Source organism: Pezoporus flaviventris, unplaced genomic scaffold, assembly GCF_033815535.1.
Source record: "Pezoporus flaviventris isolate CSIRO_AGI_PZ_B2104156 unplaced genomic scaffold, CSIRO_AGI_Pfla_v1 ptg000002l, whole genome shotgun sequence".
Classification (NCBI taxonomy): Eukaryota; Metazoa; Chordata; class Aves; order Psittaciformes; family Psittacidae; genus Pezoporus; species Pezoporus flaviventris.
This window is the reverse complement of record NW_026892550.1, coordinates 7,718,237-7,735,272: the sequence shown is the minus strand read 5'-3', so window position 1 is coordinate 7,735,272 and position 17,036 is coordinate 7,718,237. Positions and strand designations below refer to the sequence as shown.

Below are 17,036 nucleotides of genomic sequence, written 5' to 3'. Positions count from 1 at the left end.
TGAAAATACTGGTGTGCCTCCAAGTTTGGTTCTGTAAACTGGGTCTTAAGTAATATGAACAGGAGGAGCATTTGGAAGGGGGACCCTGGTGAGTATTTTGTGGATTGCCATCCTGTCTGTGCTGGAGAGGATGCAGCTTAAAGCCCCTTTGTTGTTGTCTCTTAAACTTGCAGTTAAGTGGGTTATGAAATACCATTCTTTGGGAGGAAAGCTGCTTTCGATTGTTTGCTTTCTCTGTCTCTTTCCCCCCTGCTCTTTCCTGACAGTTGCTCTTGCTCAAGACACAGTTTAAAGAAGCTCCCGTGTCCCATAGGAAAACCGCATGAAGAGCAGAGGCATCAGACCCGCCGGGGAGGAGCAGGCGCATCCTTGCGGGACCTCCCTTAGCTCAAACTGTTTATGAAACTGTAAACCAGGCTGGAAGAGAGGGAAGGTCGGGAGGCAGAGGGGAGGGGGAGCTCATTCCTCCTCCCTCTCTGCCTCAAAGCTTTTTGCTTTCCAAGCTCAAATGTTATTTGAAATCTGACGCCTGGACTGCTTATACTGTGAGACGTGGGCATGCCCTTGCAGTGCACTGATTTCCTCTGCAGCTTGGATAGCCAGAGCTGAGGCTCCCAGCGAGGAGCCGCTCCATCAGGCAGCGAGTGCCACATCACTGTGCTGCCTGCGCAAAGCAGCTCCAGCATGGTCCTGAAGCTCCTGCTCCTCCTCGGCGGGCTGCTTAGGGCCACCAAGCCGGCGCCCCACTGTGAAACCGGCCAGGAGACCTTAGGTAAGGCTAACCACCCCAAAAGTACCAGTTCTTCTCTCCTTCCTTCTCTTGGAGGTGAGCAGAGCAAAGGGCTCCAGCTCCAAGATGAGGGAGGTGGGAGTTGTCACTCTCCCCTGGAGACAAGGGGATCAGTTCTTTTGAACTCTGCAGAGTGCCTGTGATGAAACTAGGGTTGTGCTTGGGAAGTGTGGATGGGAAGATAAGAGGTGACATGGCCTTGCAACAGAAAAGCAAGTCTGTGATGGAAGGGAATGTAAGGCTTCCCCATCACTATCCCTTAAGGCCATGTGTAGAAGTGTCTTTCTGTCAATTTATGGAGTTCTTAGTAGGTAGGATCCCCCTCACTGTTTTGGGGAATGCAAAGGATTCTCCCATCTCTGGCCTTGCCTTCTAGGAATGTGGTAGTCAGATTGCAGGAAGGTGAACTTTTGACCTTCTGTGTGCTTTTCTGCTGAAGAAAAGCATCTTCTCCTTACTTTTAGCTTTAGGTCACTTATTTCAAGTCCAAAGTATGAGAAGATTTATTAGGCTCCGACAGCAGTAGGGTGTGTTTTAGCTTGCTATAAGCAATATGGAATTTGTATGAATTGATTGGCTGGAAAGGCAGATTTACCCATTCAAATAAAGGTTAGATAGGAACATGCTGCCAAATGAATTGAAAACTTTTTGATTCAGTAACCAGTTGACTAATAAAAAACACTAACAGTATATTTTAAAAATACATGGTGTTTTTTGTCAAGTGGATGGGCTTAATTCAAATTTCATTTATATGGGGATAGTGGAGAGGTGAATTCCTGTGTAGTGACAAGGTCTATTCCAGGAAAACTATTTTCAGAGAGTTCAAACTCAAAATGATTCAGAAAATCTTTATTTTATGGGAATACAGGAAGGGATAAGTTAACCTGAAACTGACCTTAATGTTACTCCAGGAAATTTAGCTTTATTTCAGTGCTTAAATATAAGCTGTAGACTGTACTGGCATTGAACTGCTACACAGTGCAGTCCATGTGCCTTATACTGCATATAATTTGAGAGTGCTGTTCCCATGAACATCAAAGTGAGGTCTACCACAGCCTAAAGGGATTTTATTTTTGGATAAAGCTGTACAAAAAGAAGTGTTGTAGACTATTTACAGCCAATTACAGGTTGTGGTTTGCAACATGCCCTTTCTCTGTGAGGCATGATTCTGCTCCAGTTCCAGCTGATCAAAGTTTTACCATGGGGTACTAAACCTAGCAACCGCAAATATATGGATTATTGAGTGGTAACTGCTGTAGCAGAATGTTTTGTGTTTGGAACTGCGCTGTTTTTGGGGAAGACCTTGAGGAAGGGCGGGCAATGGAAACGCCTTGCAAGTGATGGGACTGGACTGCTGAATAGAGGGATCTCTAGTGAATAGTCCCTAAAGGGATGTCTAGTGGTAGGGAAAGTGAGCTGTTAATGTCACTACATGGTGTGTAGCATGAGGATGGGGCACACTTTACACTTGGAGGGATGTTGGACCATGCGATTAACTAGCAACTTGGACATTGAGAGACGTGCAAGATTTCTTAAGGGTCTTCCTTTTCTAAAGGGGAGATAAGGTCATGTCAGGCCACATGAAAAGAAAGGGGACTGTGGTGCTGCATGTGTTCAGAAACAGATCTTGCAGAGAATTCCTCTCAGCATCCAGAGCAGTAGGTTATGTCTTCAGCTGTAGCAGTGGGATTTTCTGCTGTTTTGGGATCCCCTGTGCAGATCTCAGTGGGCAGGCCTGTGGTGCTCTGCAGGAGACCAGCCTGGAGCTGCTCATTCCAGAGAGAAGGGCGGCAGGAGCCAGTGCCACTGCCTGACTCCCAGCAGGGCTGGAGCCGGTTTCTGCAGGCTGCCTGGACTTATCAGTGATATTCGTTCTGCTGTGACTCATTTTGCTTTTTTTCAATAAGAAACTAAAATGAAATATCAACATCCTTACAAAATGCTTTGTGCTCTTCTGTTTAGAAAAATAAGGAAATTATTACTGTCATCCAGGTTCACAATATGACACAGGCATCACATGCTGCAGGGAGCTTTTAGAGCAGCGGTTGGGAACCATGCCACTGAGAGAGGGCAGATCCTTCTCCCCAGCTGTGTCCTGTATCCCCGGGGAGCCAGTAAGCCACTGCCTTCCCAAGATAAGATGCTACATTGCCCCATTGTGAAGCAGCACTTCCAGACCCTGATGAGTTTTACTGGCCTCTCAGCCTCTAGTTTGGGAGAGAAAAGTACAGCTTAGCACTTTTTTCCTGAAAGATGGGCAGCCTTTGGTGGAGGGAGGTAATAGCACAGGTTCTTGTTTTGAGCGGCGCTGATCTCTGCCGCAGACTGATGCATTCCAGCGGCAATGAGTTAAATGCAGCACTGACAGCAAAAAATAAAGTAGAAGCAGGCTGAAGTCGCACACCTCAGAATGCTGAAAGCAGGTGACTCCCTTGCAGCCGGGACCAGCTCTAGCACTGAGATGCTATCGGGGGTCAGTCTGAGGCTGTAATGTAATAGCAATGAAACCCCTCCTGCACACTCATGAGCAGAGAATGCTTTCCTGGCGACCACTGGCGCAGGGGTGGGCTGTGCTCAGGCAGGTGTGCGACCCCCCGGGACTCGCAGGGTGAGCGGGGAGGTGACACCGCACAAGCCGCTCCCGACGGTCCCTGCCGCGGAGCGGCCACCGTCTGTAGTGCCACCGTGTGGGCTCCTCGGCTCGAGCAGGCGGCGGGGGGCCACCGGAGCTGGGCCGGCTCTGAGCAGCAAGGGTGTGCCCCAGCCTCTTGTCCTCCCTGCGCGAGCAGTTAAAGCGTGTTTCGGGTACGTGGCCAGTCGGATGCTGCTGGTGAGGAGCGGAGCTGTCGGAGCTGAGGCTGTGGAGGTGGGAGGTAGCACAGGCTAGCACGCTTGTCACCTGTGGGTCTACTCCTCGCCCAAGCACCTTGGTGTTCCTCATCTTCTTGGCTCGCCCTGCTACTGAGCTTGCCCATCCCTGAGTTTAACCGGGAGGAGATGGGAGGAAATGGGGTGGTGTTACTTTGCCCAAGTAACAAGTGATAGGACAAGAGGAAACCGCCTCAAGCTGTGCTAGGGAAAGGTTTAGATTGGCTATGAGGAAAATCTTCGCTGAGAGGGTGGTGAGGCACTGGAACAGGCTGCCCAGGGCAGTGGTGGAATCACCATCCCTGGAAGTGTTCAAGGATGTAGATGAGGCCCTTAGTGACATGGTTTAGTGGTGGTCTTGGCAGCTCTAGGGTAACAGCTGGACTTGATCTTAAAGGTCTTTTTCAACCTAGTTGATTCTGTGATAAGGGAGAGAGACGGGGAGGGAAAATCCACCAGGGTGGAAGCAGGGGACAGGTGCTGTATTTCTTCTGGATTGCCAGAAATAATGCCAGAGAAAATGCCCAAATTTTGTGGCACTGGCTCCTCTCTAAGCTGTGACACTAAGACTGACAGAAAAATGGCTTCACATATAACTGTGAAGCCTTTTGCTTGTAGATGCTATGCATTCCCCCCCCCCCCCCCTTCTCTGCCATTCCTAACTCAATAGCATGCCATGGTTTTTGCTAAATGAGTCATTTTCTTCTGCAAGCTTCACACTGGCCCCAACTTGATGGGACCTGAGCATGTTAATTCACCTGCGGACATTTCTAATGCTTGTTTCCTGGTGAAAGCCATGGCTGTGTGCGCACAGAGCTACTGCTGCTCTCACGTGTGTGACTGCACTGAGTGCCCAGGCAGCGGTGTGCTCCTCTGCCCCAGGACTATCACTGCCAGCTGGGTCCTTCATCCTGCTATGGCCAGCATGGGCAGGCACAGACGTCGAGTACGGCCACAGTGCTGTGCCACCACATGTGGGAAAGCCCAAGCTGTAGGAATATCTCCTGCTGCACCCAAGATGGGTTTTTCCCAGTCTCTTCAAAACAAAGCAAAACATGCAGAACTAGCATCTACATCGTCACAAGATGAGAAATTCCAGCTCTTGTAAAAGCAGCTGTCATCACCCAGTCATGTGAGCTGCTCTGGATTCCTGCCACTAACTCTACTATTTCTACACGGTTATTATTTTAGCAATGATCTTCTGCTACATTTAACATGGGAAATGGGATCAGAAACAGCCACTTACGTGGGGAAGTTTATATTGAAAATACAATACACAGGTATATCCTTTTATTGCTGAAGCAGTTTATGCATGATTTTAATCTGAAGGCAAAGTTTTCTTCAGAGTACTTGTTCAGACATTTTTAAGATGTAAATACATAGAAGTCAAAACTTGAGCAAAACCCCTAAGGGGCAGCTAGACTTTTAGCAAAACATAGTAACACTGATGGTTGTTCCCCTTTAACATTTGTAGACATTGCCTTTCCCTTCACACAGTCAAGAGGTGTTTGGGGGTGCTGGCTGGCTGATGGCTACTGTGGTCCCTTTTGAGTAGCCTAGGCCATACAAGAGCCATCCCCTTCTCAAGAATGGACCAAATGTTGGATAAATGTCACAGATGCCATTGTCTGAGGAGGTGTAAGCACAGAGGTAGCATGAAGAAGTTGCCTATCATGTTGTGAACATGGTGTTTGAAACTGGTGGGCCACATCCTGGTCTGTTTGCTGGGCTTTTATGACCCAGGGCTTTCATGAGTACTGAATCTTGTTTGGACAAAGTCACCCCCTTAGCTGGATACAGCTGTCATAGGTGAATGGAGTTCAAGGACTTGGGGTTGCTCAACCTATTTCAGAAATAAAACTGGAATTTCAATCCCTTTGTTTATCCTGTTGTGACTCCATTGATTTACTTGTCACCCCAGTTTTACAGGGTTATAACAGGACACCCTTATCCAGGAGACAGTACGAGACTGAAGCACGCATTTTTAAGTCAAGGCTGTTGAATTAACTGTCAATCTTTCATAACATAAAAGTACCACATTTGGCTAAAACTCAACCAGCTGCAGAAGAATCAGATGCAATGTTAACTCCAATAGTTCTCATACATCTGAACTAATGAAAAGACTGTTATGCTAGGGGGCTGCACAGGCTGTGTTTATAAAGGACGGAATGATGTTTTGGCAAACGTTTTGTAAGGATTGTAGCATGCAAGATAAAAGCCACAATTTTTCAGATATGATCCCCTGTGCCATGGCATTCAACATTACTCAAAGGTAAGCTTTTGACTCTGTGGTAAACTGCTGACTAAAGCACAGCACTTAGTAGAGAGTACAGTGTCCTTAGGCAGTAGGAACTGGTCTATACAGAGTATATAGTCACAAAGTAAGCTATGAAGGCATCACAGCTCCAGGCCTAATAAGTGTTTTCACCCTTCTTTAGTCACCCTGATCCCTTAGATGGCAGTTGTAGAGATTTCCCAACCTATTCCACCTTCTCTCCCCAGCTGTTGGTTTAACAGCAACATCGTCCAGGTCTGAGCAGCTTTCTCTTTCCTTCACTGACCAGACACCGGGAGATGGTCTCAAAATGTCTCCAGGTCATCTTGGCACACAGCAAATGCACGTTCAGCAGCAGCTGCATGTGCAGCCCAGCAAGCCTTCAGCCAACTTGGAAACTGTTGGGCCATTTTGTTGTCATTGTCTTCATCATGTTTTATTTGCCCAATCTGTGATTTTTCCCTCACAACTTGGAAAATATCTCAGCTGAGGCCAAAAAAGGGCATCTAGTGGTTTTTGTTTGGGGAATCATGTTTATGCTCAAGATTTTCAGCACACAGGACTCCCTGGAGCAGCACTTACTGGCCAGAGACACAGATGTATTCTATGTGGTGACAGCAGGGATCTTGTCATTAGAGGTACCAAGACATGCAGTAGGGACAGACTGTATGGATACCTCATAGCAGCCTTCCAGTATCTGAAGGGGGCCTACAAGGATGCTGGAGAGGGACTCTTCACTAGGGACTGTAGTGATAGGACAAGGGGTAATGGGTTCAAATTTAAACAGGGGAAGTTTAGATTGGATATAAGGAAGAAGTTCTTGACTGTGAGGGTGGTGAGGCACTGGAATGGGTTGCCCAGGGAAGTTGTGAATGCTCCATCCCTGGCAGTGTTCAAGGCCAGGTTGGACAGAGCCTTGGATGAAATGGTTTAGTATGAGGTGTCCCTGCCCATGTCATGGGGGTAGAACAGATGATCTTAAGGTCCTTTCCAACCCTAACTATTCGGTGATTCTATGACAGATGGGTAGAAAAAAACGCTCTGCATCAGTTCTTTTAGGCTCCTACAATTGCAGTCCTGTTTGGATTGCATCTGGACAATTAGAAACAAGAGAGAATAACTCGCCACCACTGAGGCCAGCTTTAAGCCATTGCTGAGTGGCAATGTCTTGGTGTGCATCTGCAGGTATTTTGACCTGTGGTTGCATGAACTCCCATCACCCATGCGAAAGCTGCAACATCTTCTTGCAGTCTCCAGACAGCCTCGTGAAAGGAGCAGTCCAGGAGAGCCAACTGCAGTGTCATTGCTCTGGGAACACCTTCAGTAATTCAGTAAAAATGGGTGTTTGACTAAATGCCAGGCAGAAGGAAGGTCAGAAAGAAGGATGATTAATAGCAAACACTGGTTTGTGTCTTCCTGCTGTGATCTTGCGCTGCAAAGTGAAGGCAGATTAGGCATTAATCTCTTTCAGGTGCTTTCAGGCTTCTTCATGTGAAGGAGCAGGGCTAAAGCAGGGCTTGTCTCACTTCCTGCACATCGAGGCCCTGCCTACTGCTTCTGCCCCTTTGCAACCACATCACTCCCCTGGGACAGTTTCAGCAATTGCTGGAGTGAGTGATTAGTAACAGGAATTCAGTCCTCTGCTCACAAAAGCTTTGATGTATCCAGAAACAGAAGAAACCACATGGTCTGCATTTTGCAATCATTCCTCTTCTCCTCCAGTTTTCCTGGAATTCTTCTGTGTGGCTTGTGATCTTCTCCACTTCTGCCCCTGCATGTATGTAGATACGTAGCTGTCATCTTTGCTGCTTTTTCTGCTTAACCATTTTCCACCTAGCCAAGCTACTCGGCTGGCTCATTCCCCTGCCACCAGTTCCATTACTTTTTTTACTTCTGCATCCTTCTCCTGGCAATTCTGCTCTATTACAGTATTCTGTAATGGATCTCCTCTTGTCCTCGTGCTGTAGTTGGGAGCTGGCTCCGAAGGCAGGTTGTGGTTTGTCATGTGCGATGTTGAGCAAAATGGTACAGCCCAGCAGTGTTTGCATATTATTGCTGATACTGAGTTTTGTCCTTTTAGTGTTACAAGGCAGCTTGTAGTTGCAAAGGCTGACTCAATGAAGCATGTAGAACCCACGAGTAACACTAATATGATCAGAAACCAAAATGCTTAGTTTAGAAAAGTAGAAGGTTTGGCTATGAATACTCTAAAATGAATACAAATGTCTTCCAGTTTAAAACAGTATTGTACAAAAACCCAGAAAGCTGGTAGGGGGTGTGCTGGTCTGTACAAGATATATTATCTAATCTTGCTAGATCTGTCAGTCATAACAATGTAATTGTGTAGCCTCACTGAATGATTTATATATTTGAGTTTAAGACTGGCCCTTGGGCTTGTTCCATATGCTCAAGCACATAAGTCTCTTGTTGGCTTTGCTCTTGAAAAGGCAAGTGGCCAAGCCATGTGCAGTAGAATTAGTTGTTCAGCTCTATTGTCTGGGTTAGGGTTAATCACAGTGGCTTGCTTCTTTCAGTGCTGAATCATCAAGGGGAAAAAATGTAAGCTTGGCAGTAAAATATGTATGTGCTGCACTGTAGATTTTCAAGCTTGCCTTTGCAAATTAAAACCAGGAGAATATATTAAACGGAGGGCTCAGAAAGCTTGAAATGGCTTTTCTCCCCTTCAATAAGGTGTTTTATCCATAATCTTAAATAGAAGCTGTACTACTGAAAGCACTTCTGTAGCCCTGGTGGAATAGACAGAGTACAGAAATAAACACAAAAAAATGGAAAAGGCTGTTCTGGGTCAGGAAGAAAAAGGTCTCTTTGTACCAACCTGTCTGTGGATGGGACTGTGAGAGGAGGCAGTGTTGTCTCTTTCTAAGCCCAGGGAAGCCTCTGCTCAAAGAAGAGATGTAAGCTCCTTCAAACACAGAAGCAGCAGCAACTGAAGCCTGCCAAGCTAATCTGGAGACCTGAGAAACCTTCTGTATACCATTTTAAAGAGACAGTGAGCGGCTGAACTCTTCTGGCATTGCCAGACCTCTTACAAAATGAGCTATAATGGGTAGGGACAGGGATTTGTTGGTTCTTTCTATGTGCAGAGACACAAAGCCATGGTTGCAAAGCTTCAGGAATAGAGCACGCAGCTGTGGCTCTGGAGCTGGCCTCGGAGGGTTTCCTGCTGCCTGCTCTCCAGGCTCTGGCCCAGCTACGTGCATCCACACTTATTTACATAAGTGCACATACTGGACAGTTATCTTTGGCCCTCACAGAGCCGCACCCTCCAAAACATATGCAAGCATTGGCAATAGGACACATAGGAGAAGTCCAAGCACCACATCAGCACACAACATTTAAGACTTGCTATAAAACAAGGTCTGGAAAACACAGAACTTTTCTCTCTTGCTTTTATGCATATTGTCTGCTGATAAGCATTTTCAATCATGGGTGTTCACAGACAGAGCTGTGGCTGACAAATAGGTCATATAGCAGCTTGTACTGTGGTGGGGAGAAGTGTTATAGTTAGGGCAGAACTGACATCTGAAAGCAGACGAAGCTGTGAAGAAGTCTCTAGCAGAGAAATACAGAGGGAAAACAACACAGTGCAATAAAAAAAAACCATGAGGCTTAGATTTAAGCCTAAACTTAGATCTAGGCTTAGGACCCAGAAAGAAGGAGTCAATTTTGATGCTAATTAATGAATGAGTCTTCGTAGCTCTGAGTTTGTGAGGGACATCCTTGGCCAAAAGTAATGAAAAGCTTTATCTTGTGCAGTAGAACCACCCCTGATTATCATACACTGAGATGAACAACTTTAGTTGCCATGGGAAAGGTTTATACAGATTTGGGTTCCTCATCCAAAAAAAATTAATCTGTCCTCTTCAGTCAGCATCTTTGTTAATAATAGCCATGTTGCTTTATAGATTGCCTCTCTCCCTAATTTGATCAAAATAATAAAGTGTAGAAGCCAGGTAGCAGACAGTCTGAAACCAAAGCTGCCTTTACCTCTCCTGTACTAACATCTGCTCACGAAATGACCCAGTCCTCTTATGAACCCAGCTACAGCGTATGACTTGGATAAATTTTATGTATCTCTTCCAATGGCTATCCATTACTTCCCGGAACCTCTCCTGGCCAGCTGAGCAGAAATAGGCATCTGCTAAACACAGTAAGGTTGCTGCTGCTTCTCAGAGAGCCAGAGCAGGGCGAAGCAGCAACACCATGCCCAGACCCTGCCTGCTGCATTTTCCCTTTGGTTTCCTCTGCTTGTTCCAGCTTGTTGCTAAAATACCTTTTTTGCTCCAGCTGAATTAGCAGAATACTGAGACACCATTGAAAGCAGTTTTGTGCCACGTGTCAGATGACTGATGGCTATAGCACTCCTCCACAGTAGTAGTGGTCTGGGATATGGTGTGTGCTTTGCTTTTGTGATTTGATCAGTGCATGCTGGAGGGATAAACAAAAAGGACATTTGTAGCTTGGTCATGGAGCCAGCAGAAGGGAAATGACTCTTACCTTTGAGGAAACCTGAGCAACTGTGGAAAGACCATTCATACTCCCCAAATAATCCCACGAAAAGCTATACTTGGCATACATGAGCCTTTAGTCTAAAATAATAGCTACAATACAGTAATTTTCTGCTGAGGAGAAAAAAAATAGCAAGTATTCCTTAAGCCACCCTTCAATGTAAGGAAGGAGATTCATTGCTGACAACCCTGCTGATAACCAGAGAGAGTGTCACTCATCTCGTTGGGACGTGGCTGAACTCAAGGCAATCCCATCCACACCAAGTTTTCCCCTCTGATGGAATGTTTGGCTGGCTCCACACTTGCATCCAAGGCTTCACAAGCTGTTGTGGGTATGATGGCATTAAGATATAAGACTACCCAGATTCAGAAAGGTAGCAGCATACAATTCTATCAGCAGGATAATTGCTGGAGCTCTTACTAACAAGAGATCACTCCTTCCTCTTTCTCAGCTAGCACTGTACAAAAGGCTATTCCTTGATTGTCCCCATATGTACTTGCAGTATCCATTTGAGATGAAGCTTTTTTAGAAATGCCTTAACCTTAATAACTAACTCACTGAGGGGATTGTGCCTAACTAAGGGAAACACTGAAATCTATAACAGAAGGCACTGTTGATGAACCAGGTATTGTTTATTGCTGTTAACATAATGTACCAAGTCAGGAAAGAACTTTGAATCGATGTAATTTTTTCCAGCTTGCTGCTTACCAGAACTTGCTGGTGTTGGAGATGGGCTGTTTCTGCTAGGTCTGACCTCTCATTTGTTTTATGAGGTAATGTGGATCAATGACAATTCATAATATAGAACCAGACGAATTTCCAATTAAATGTCTCCCTCCAAGATAAAATTCCAGGTTTAATTTTGTTCTCATTATAATGATTTTATTTTGGCTAAAGAAGGATCAGCTCGTTAGCAACACATATGCAGATGATTATATTTAAACAAACATGCCAGGAATAGAAGTTTAAACTTGGTAGAAAAAAATATATAATGAATTTGGTCTTACGAAGGCAAATGCTCAATTCACTGAGCAAGATGCTATGTTCCTGTCCCCCAGTGAGAGCTACAAGAAAGAGCAACATAGCTAGATCCCCAGTACATCACAAGAAATGCAGACCTCTTGGTGTTTAAAAAACTTGTGCATAGTGGCTTAGCTCCTGTGAGGCAATGGTGAAAACGAGCTCTGATACCTTGGTAGCAATATTTTTCTTTAGTTGCTGTTATAAGAGAAGGGCAATATAGGATTATTGGCCAGATGAGCAAGAGAGACCTCTCCTTGGCCATCAAACCATGTTCCGTCAAAATCAGAGAGCATCATTTATTTCACTTAGCAAATAGAAAGCTAAGGAAGGGGATCTGGTTGCTCTCTGCAATCACATAATGAAAGCATGCACCAGGGAATGCAGAGAACTATTTAAGCTAAAGGACAATGCTGGCACAACAACAGATGGTTATAAACTGGCCACAAATACTTTTAGGCAGGAAATTAAAAGGCAATTTCTAGCCATTAGAGGAGCGAGCTTTTGGAAAAGCTTTCCCTTGAGAGCAGTTGGGCAGGAAAATAATTAGTTTTAAGATGTTATTAAAAGGATTAAAAATGCAGTTGCTAGAGATAGGATGAAGTGGGATGGGGAAGAAATACATCCCCTCATATCCACCAAAGGCTTAATTGCTTTACAGAAAAGGTATGCACAGTGTTATGGCGGAAAGATCCATAAGGCATCTTAGTACGTATGGAAGGACTCATATGCACTGTTAGATTAAAACAGATTACTAAAGACCTACATTTACATTACTGACATTTCCTAGGCACTCAATTTACAGTTTTTAAGCACACCTAGAAATATTAACAAGTTGTCAGGGCTGGGCAGCTCAGTGTCTTTTTCAAATATAGGCCTGATTTCTTATACAACCACACTTTAGATATATTGTCAAGTCCTGGGGCTTGGCTACCAGTGAAACCCCTGGATCTGGGCCAGCTGTCAGAGAGACCAGCATACGTGTCAGTGCATGAGGCAACTGGGAGATCAATGGCCTCAGGGGACAGCAACTGGGGTCTCAGTGTGTCCAGGATGAACTACTGGAGGGATCCGCCTGTACTTCGTTCCTATTAATGGTCTTTCATAGTGACTAGCTGGTGTACTTGCCTGTACTGTGTTTTCTCTTTGTGTATCTATGTGATATGTCCCTTTTGGCAATACATGTTTGTCCCTGGTATGCCTGGACCTCAGGGCATATTGCTGCAGCAACCCTTTTGGGGCTACCAGATTGGACAATTCTTAACATAAGGAAGCACAATGGACACATGCCCCATAATGTTTTGGGTTTTTTTTTCCTCTTTATTTGCAGGTCAATGCCAAACTGTACAGAAAGGTATGTTGTGACTTCACCTGCTGTCCTTGGAGAATCTCAAAACCTTAAGTATTTCTTAATTATTTCTGACAAGTGTTCTAATGTCGGTGCTATAGTAGGTCTTGTTCCTAGAGAGATGATCTCTTTCACATAAAGCAGGATTTTGCTGCTGTGACAATGGCATTTTTTACCAGCCAGAGACATTAGCAAGAGGAGTCTCAAATGTAGGCCTATTACCATAATAGCCAGTCATTTTACAAAGAGACATCTCTCTTACTACTCCCTTTTCACTTCCAAGTGGGTTGAAGATATTACTAACATTTATCCTTCTTAAAACGTTGTCCCTTGCCCATGGCAGGGGGGTTGGAACTAGATGAGCTTTAAGGTCCTTTCTAACACAAACCATTCTATAATTCTATGCGTATGAGACAGCCTTTGTTTCCAGAAAACACGCTTTATTGATTTTGATGTTTTCCAAGATATTTTTTAAATGAAGTCTCATGTTGCCCAGTACTCCGGTGTTTTCTGGTCAGGTATTTATTCTTTCATTGCTGTTCAGGTATTGAATTAACAACATAAATCTTATTTTAGAAACAATCTTTATCAATCAGATAAACTTTGATGCCCTATCAAATTATCAGAGACCATCTGAATTCTGAATGAAATCTACTTGCATCAGACTGTTCACAATCAATCTCCAGACCAAGCATACTTTCCATCATCTTTCTATAAATGGTTTTAGACAACAGATTCATTTGAGAGTATTGCAAACTGCCTCCAGTTTATCTGTGAACAAAAAAAAAATAAGTTCATTGCAATGTTATTTGTTATGCTGCCTTTGAATTGTGCAGAGTATCAGTGAAGTGACTTTTCTTATGTTCGTCTCCTTTTCATAGCCAAATGCGTGGACATTGCCTTAAGTTCTTGCACTGATGTTACCTATACTCAAATGTCATATCCTAATTTTCTGGATCAGAAATCTCGAGAAGTGATTGAGTACAGCTCTGAGTACATCCTCATCAGCGTGCTGCAAAACTTGCTCCAGGGAGAATGCAATCCAGACCTGAGGCTCCTGGGCTGCTCGGTGCTGGCCCCACAGTGCGAAAAGGACAAAGTAATAAAGCCTTGCAGGCATGTCTGTGAAAAACTGAAAAAGAATTGCCTCCATGCCTTTGATGCAATAGACATGGCTTGGCCCTACTTCTTAGACTGTGATCGTTTTTTTGCTGGAGAAGAAGAGGGCTGTTTTGACCCATTGGCAAAGCTGCGAGGTAAGGAAGGAAGCGCTGCTGATGCATCTTACTCATCTAGATGGGAAGGGTCTCATCTCACTCAGCTTGATGTGTCTATGTGTCCTGGTTTTGGCTGGGATAGAGTTAATCCCCTTCCTAGTATCTGGTGCAGTGCTGTGTCTTCAGCTTTAGTCTGAGAACAATGCTGATAACACACCAATGTTTTAGTTGTTGTTCAGCAGTGCTTACCCTGATCAAGGACTTTTCAGTCTCATGCTCTGCCAGCGAGAAGAACAAGAAGCCAGGAGGGAGCAGAGACAAGACACCTGACCCACACTAGCCAAAGGGGTATTCCATACCACAGCATGTCATGCACAATATATGAAGTGGTGGGAGCTGGCTGGAAGGGGCTGACCATTGCTCAGGAATGGGCTGGGTATCAGTCAATATTGGTGATGAGCAATTGTATTGTGCATCACTGTTTACTGGGTTTTATTCCCTTTTCTCTTTTTGTTGTCTACCTTATCATTAAAGTTATTATTACTATTAGTAGTATATTTTACTTTATTTCAAATATTAAACTGTTCATATCTCAGCCCATGGGTTTCACCTTTTTCTGATTCTCCTCTCCATCCCAGTGGGGAGCTGGGGTGGGTGAGCAAGCTTCTGTGCGGTACTTATTTGCTGGCTGGGGTTAAACTGTAACACTATGTCACAAAACTTTTCTGCTTGTCATCTCAGCTGTAAGGTGTGATTCATTTTGCTCCATATATTTTAAACACTAAAACTGGGCTCAAGAAGCATCTGTTTCTGTCCCTCATATAATAAGAACATCAAGACAGGCAGCTAAGAGCTCGATGTTTGGACTGCCAATGTGCATTTAAATAAGCCCTGCTCTGTGTGATAGCTATCTATATATTTGAAATATATTATTTAAAAACTGGAACTTTAATGCACTCATGAATACACGACTACTTGACAAGCTCATTAAAATAATCTCATTAATGATTGTCACAGATTTTTCTTCGATGAAGTTCCAAATAACTGAAGACAGCTGAATCTCATAAAAAATTTATTTGATCCACTAGATTCAAAGGGAGAAATCTGTACATTTTGTTACTAAAATGTGCTAAGCACGCTGAAGTCCAAATTATAACTGGAGGTTGCACAAATTATTTGTCAGTATGCATATGCATTAGTATGATTTTGCAAACAAAGTATGCCACAATAAACAGTGTGGGATGTGCTGCATAGATTGAAGGTTTTGATTGCAGCTGTTTTTTTTTATACTTTTAGTGATGAAAAAGGTGTTTTGCAGAAAAGTGCAGACATTCATACAGTCCTCTGTGCATCATGGTTTTAACCACTGTGTTACAATTCTTCTTTACAGGAGAAGTAGTTGTTGAGGAAGATCTGCCTTCAGACTTGCCAGGAACTTTTATCCAGTTCGAACACCATTCGTATTCCCAAATGGTGAGCATGTTGAAGAAGACTGCTTCTAAGTGCTCCCATATTGCAACAACCTACAGCATAGGTCGCAGTTTTGAAGGGAAGGACCTTTTTGTGATTGAGTTTTCAACCAAGCCTGGACACCATGAACTGCGTGAGTTATATCAGTGTTGATCAGGTTGCTTGAGGGGAGTCCAGATTATCTGAGTGAAAACAGGTCTTTTTAATGGGATATCACTTAAACTCTGAAAAACATTGATTCAAAAACTTTTCTCCTCATTTACGTTCTTGAATTGAAGTGATAGCTGATGATTTATTGTAGCAGTTACAGTCCTGGTGCAATTTCATATCTTTATGACCTCCGTTTATGGCTGTGGATGACATTCCTTGTTTCTAGATATATGACCCTGCACTTGGTTGCAGTGATATGGCTATTATTTATTTGTGACCAGCATTCAAAGAAGCTGGAATTGGTTTCTGTTACTGACCCGCCTGCCCTCTCCCTCATCTACTACTTCCTCAGTCTCCTTTTATTTATCACTGTACCATCAAACCCTACACACTTCCTACAAGTATTGTTCTTCTCTAGTCCTTCACATCCTAAAATATGTAAAACTTGTGAGAAGCCCTCAGACACAGGAGGACACTGACGTCAAAAAAGAGCAAGAGCAGCACAGAAAACAGTCCTCCTGAACAGAGATTCAGGTCAGTGCAATACTTGTCAGTGTAGTGGGTAAATGATACCAGGAATTTATGTTCTCATAGCAGTTGAATACCTTTGGTATACGTGTCCTCACAGCTTTTTTTCAGTGGGGACCAGTGCTGATCTCTGTTTTGTATATTCATCATTGAGACAGGAAGGGACAGATTTTTAAATATTTTAAATCCTTAAATGCCAATCATTTTCTTAGGAAGTATTAGATAGTATTTTCCAGTTAAGAGCTCCCAGCTAAAAAATAGTACCCAACTGAATCTGGTGACTGCTATGGCTATTGCAGCATACCAGAAGCCTCAGGCTGCTTCTCATCAGGCTATCTCCAGCACCAAAGCAACCTCAGCAGTGTAGCAGAATGGAACCATATCTGACTTAATACTTTATTGAGAGCTGATCTTAAGGTTCTTTCCAACCCTAACTGTTCTATGATTCTATGATTATCATCTCAGGTCAAGTGACTGTGTCCTCTGCGTGCTATGCTGCAGGGGAGGCAGAGAAGACTGGCGTTACCTTTGTTTACTCTTGTCCATGTTGCCTTACATGGTGCAGAAGTATTTTGAGGTGCCTTTAAACTTCATCAAGGTCCCAGTCTTACACATCTTACACAGAGCAAAAATCTACATTAACTATTTCCTGTCTGACCATCCTTCCTCTCTTGTGTAAAGAAAAGAAGCTATAGGTGTCTTTTTAAGCTGATACTCCATTTGCCAGCAAAACAAAAAGCCTATGAATCAGACTTTTAAATTAAAGCTGTGATATGGCATGATAAAAAGTGGTAGTTTAACACATTATCTAGCATTTCCTTCTAAATCTATTGCTTCATG

General features: G+C 43.9%; 1 protein-coding gene across 1 annotated transcript in view; it reads left to right on the top strand.

The window, feature by feature from the left end:
- The first annotated feature begins 431 nt into the window (after positions 1 to 431).
- The window catches only part of CPZ (carboxypeptidase Z), a 33,270-nt gene continuing 16,665 nt past the window's right edge, over positions 432 to 17,036 (top strand). Inside the window, exons 1-4 of the mRNA XM_061468033.1 lie at positions 432 to 772; positions 12,814 to 12,837; positions 13,713 to 14,087; positions 15,439 to 15,651. Of these exons, the coding sequence (XP_061324017.1) occupies positions 685 to 772; positions 12,814 to 12,837; positions 13,713 to 14,087; positions 15,439 to 15,651 (700 nt within the window). The 5' untranslated portion in view covers positions 432 to 684. The remainder of the gene's footprint in view (positions 773 to 12,813; positions 12,838 to 13,712; positions 14,088 to 15,438; positions 15,652 to 17,036) is intronic.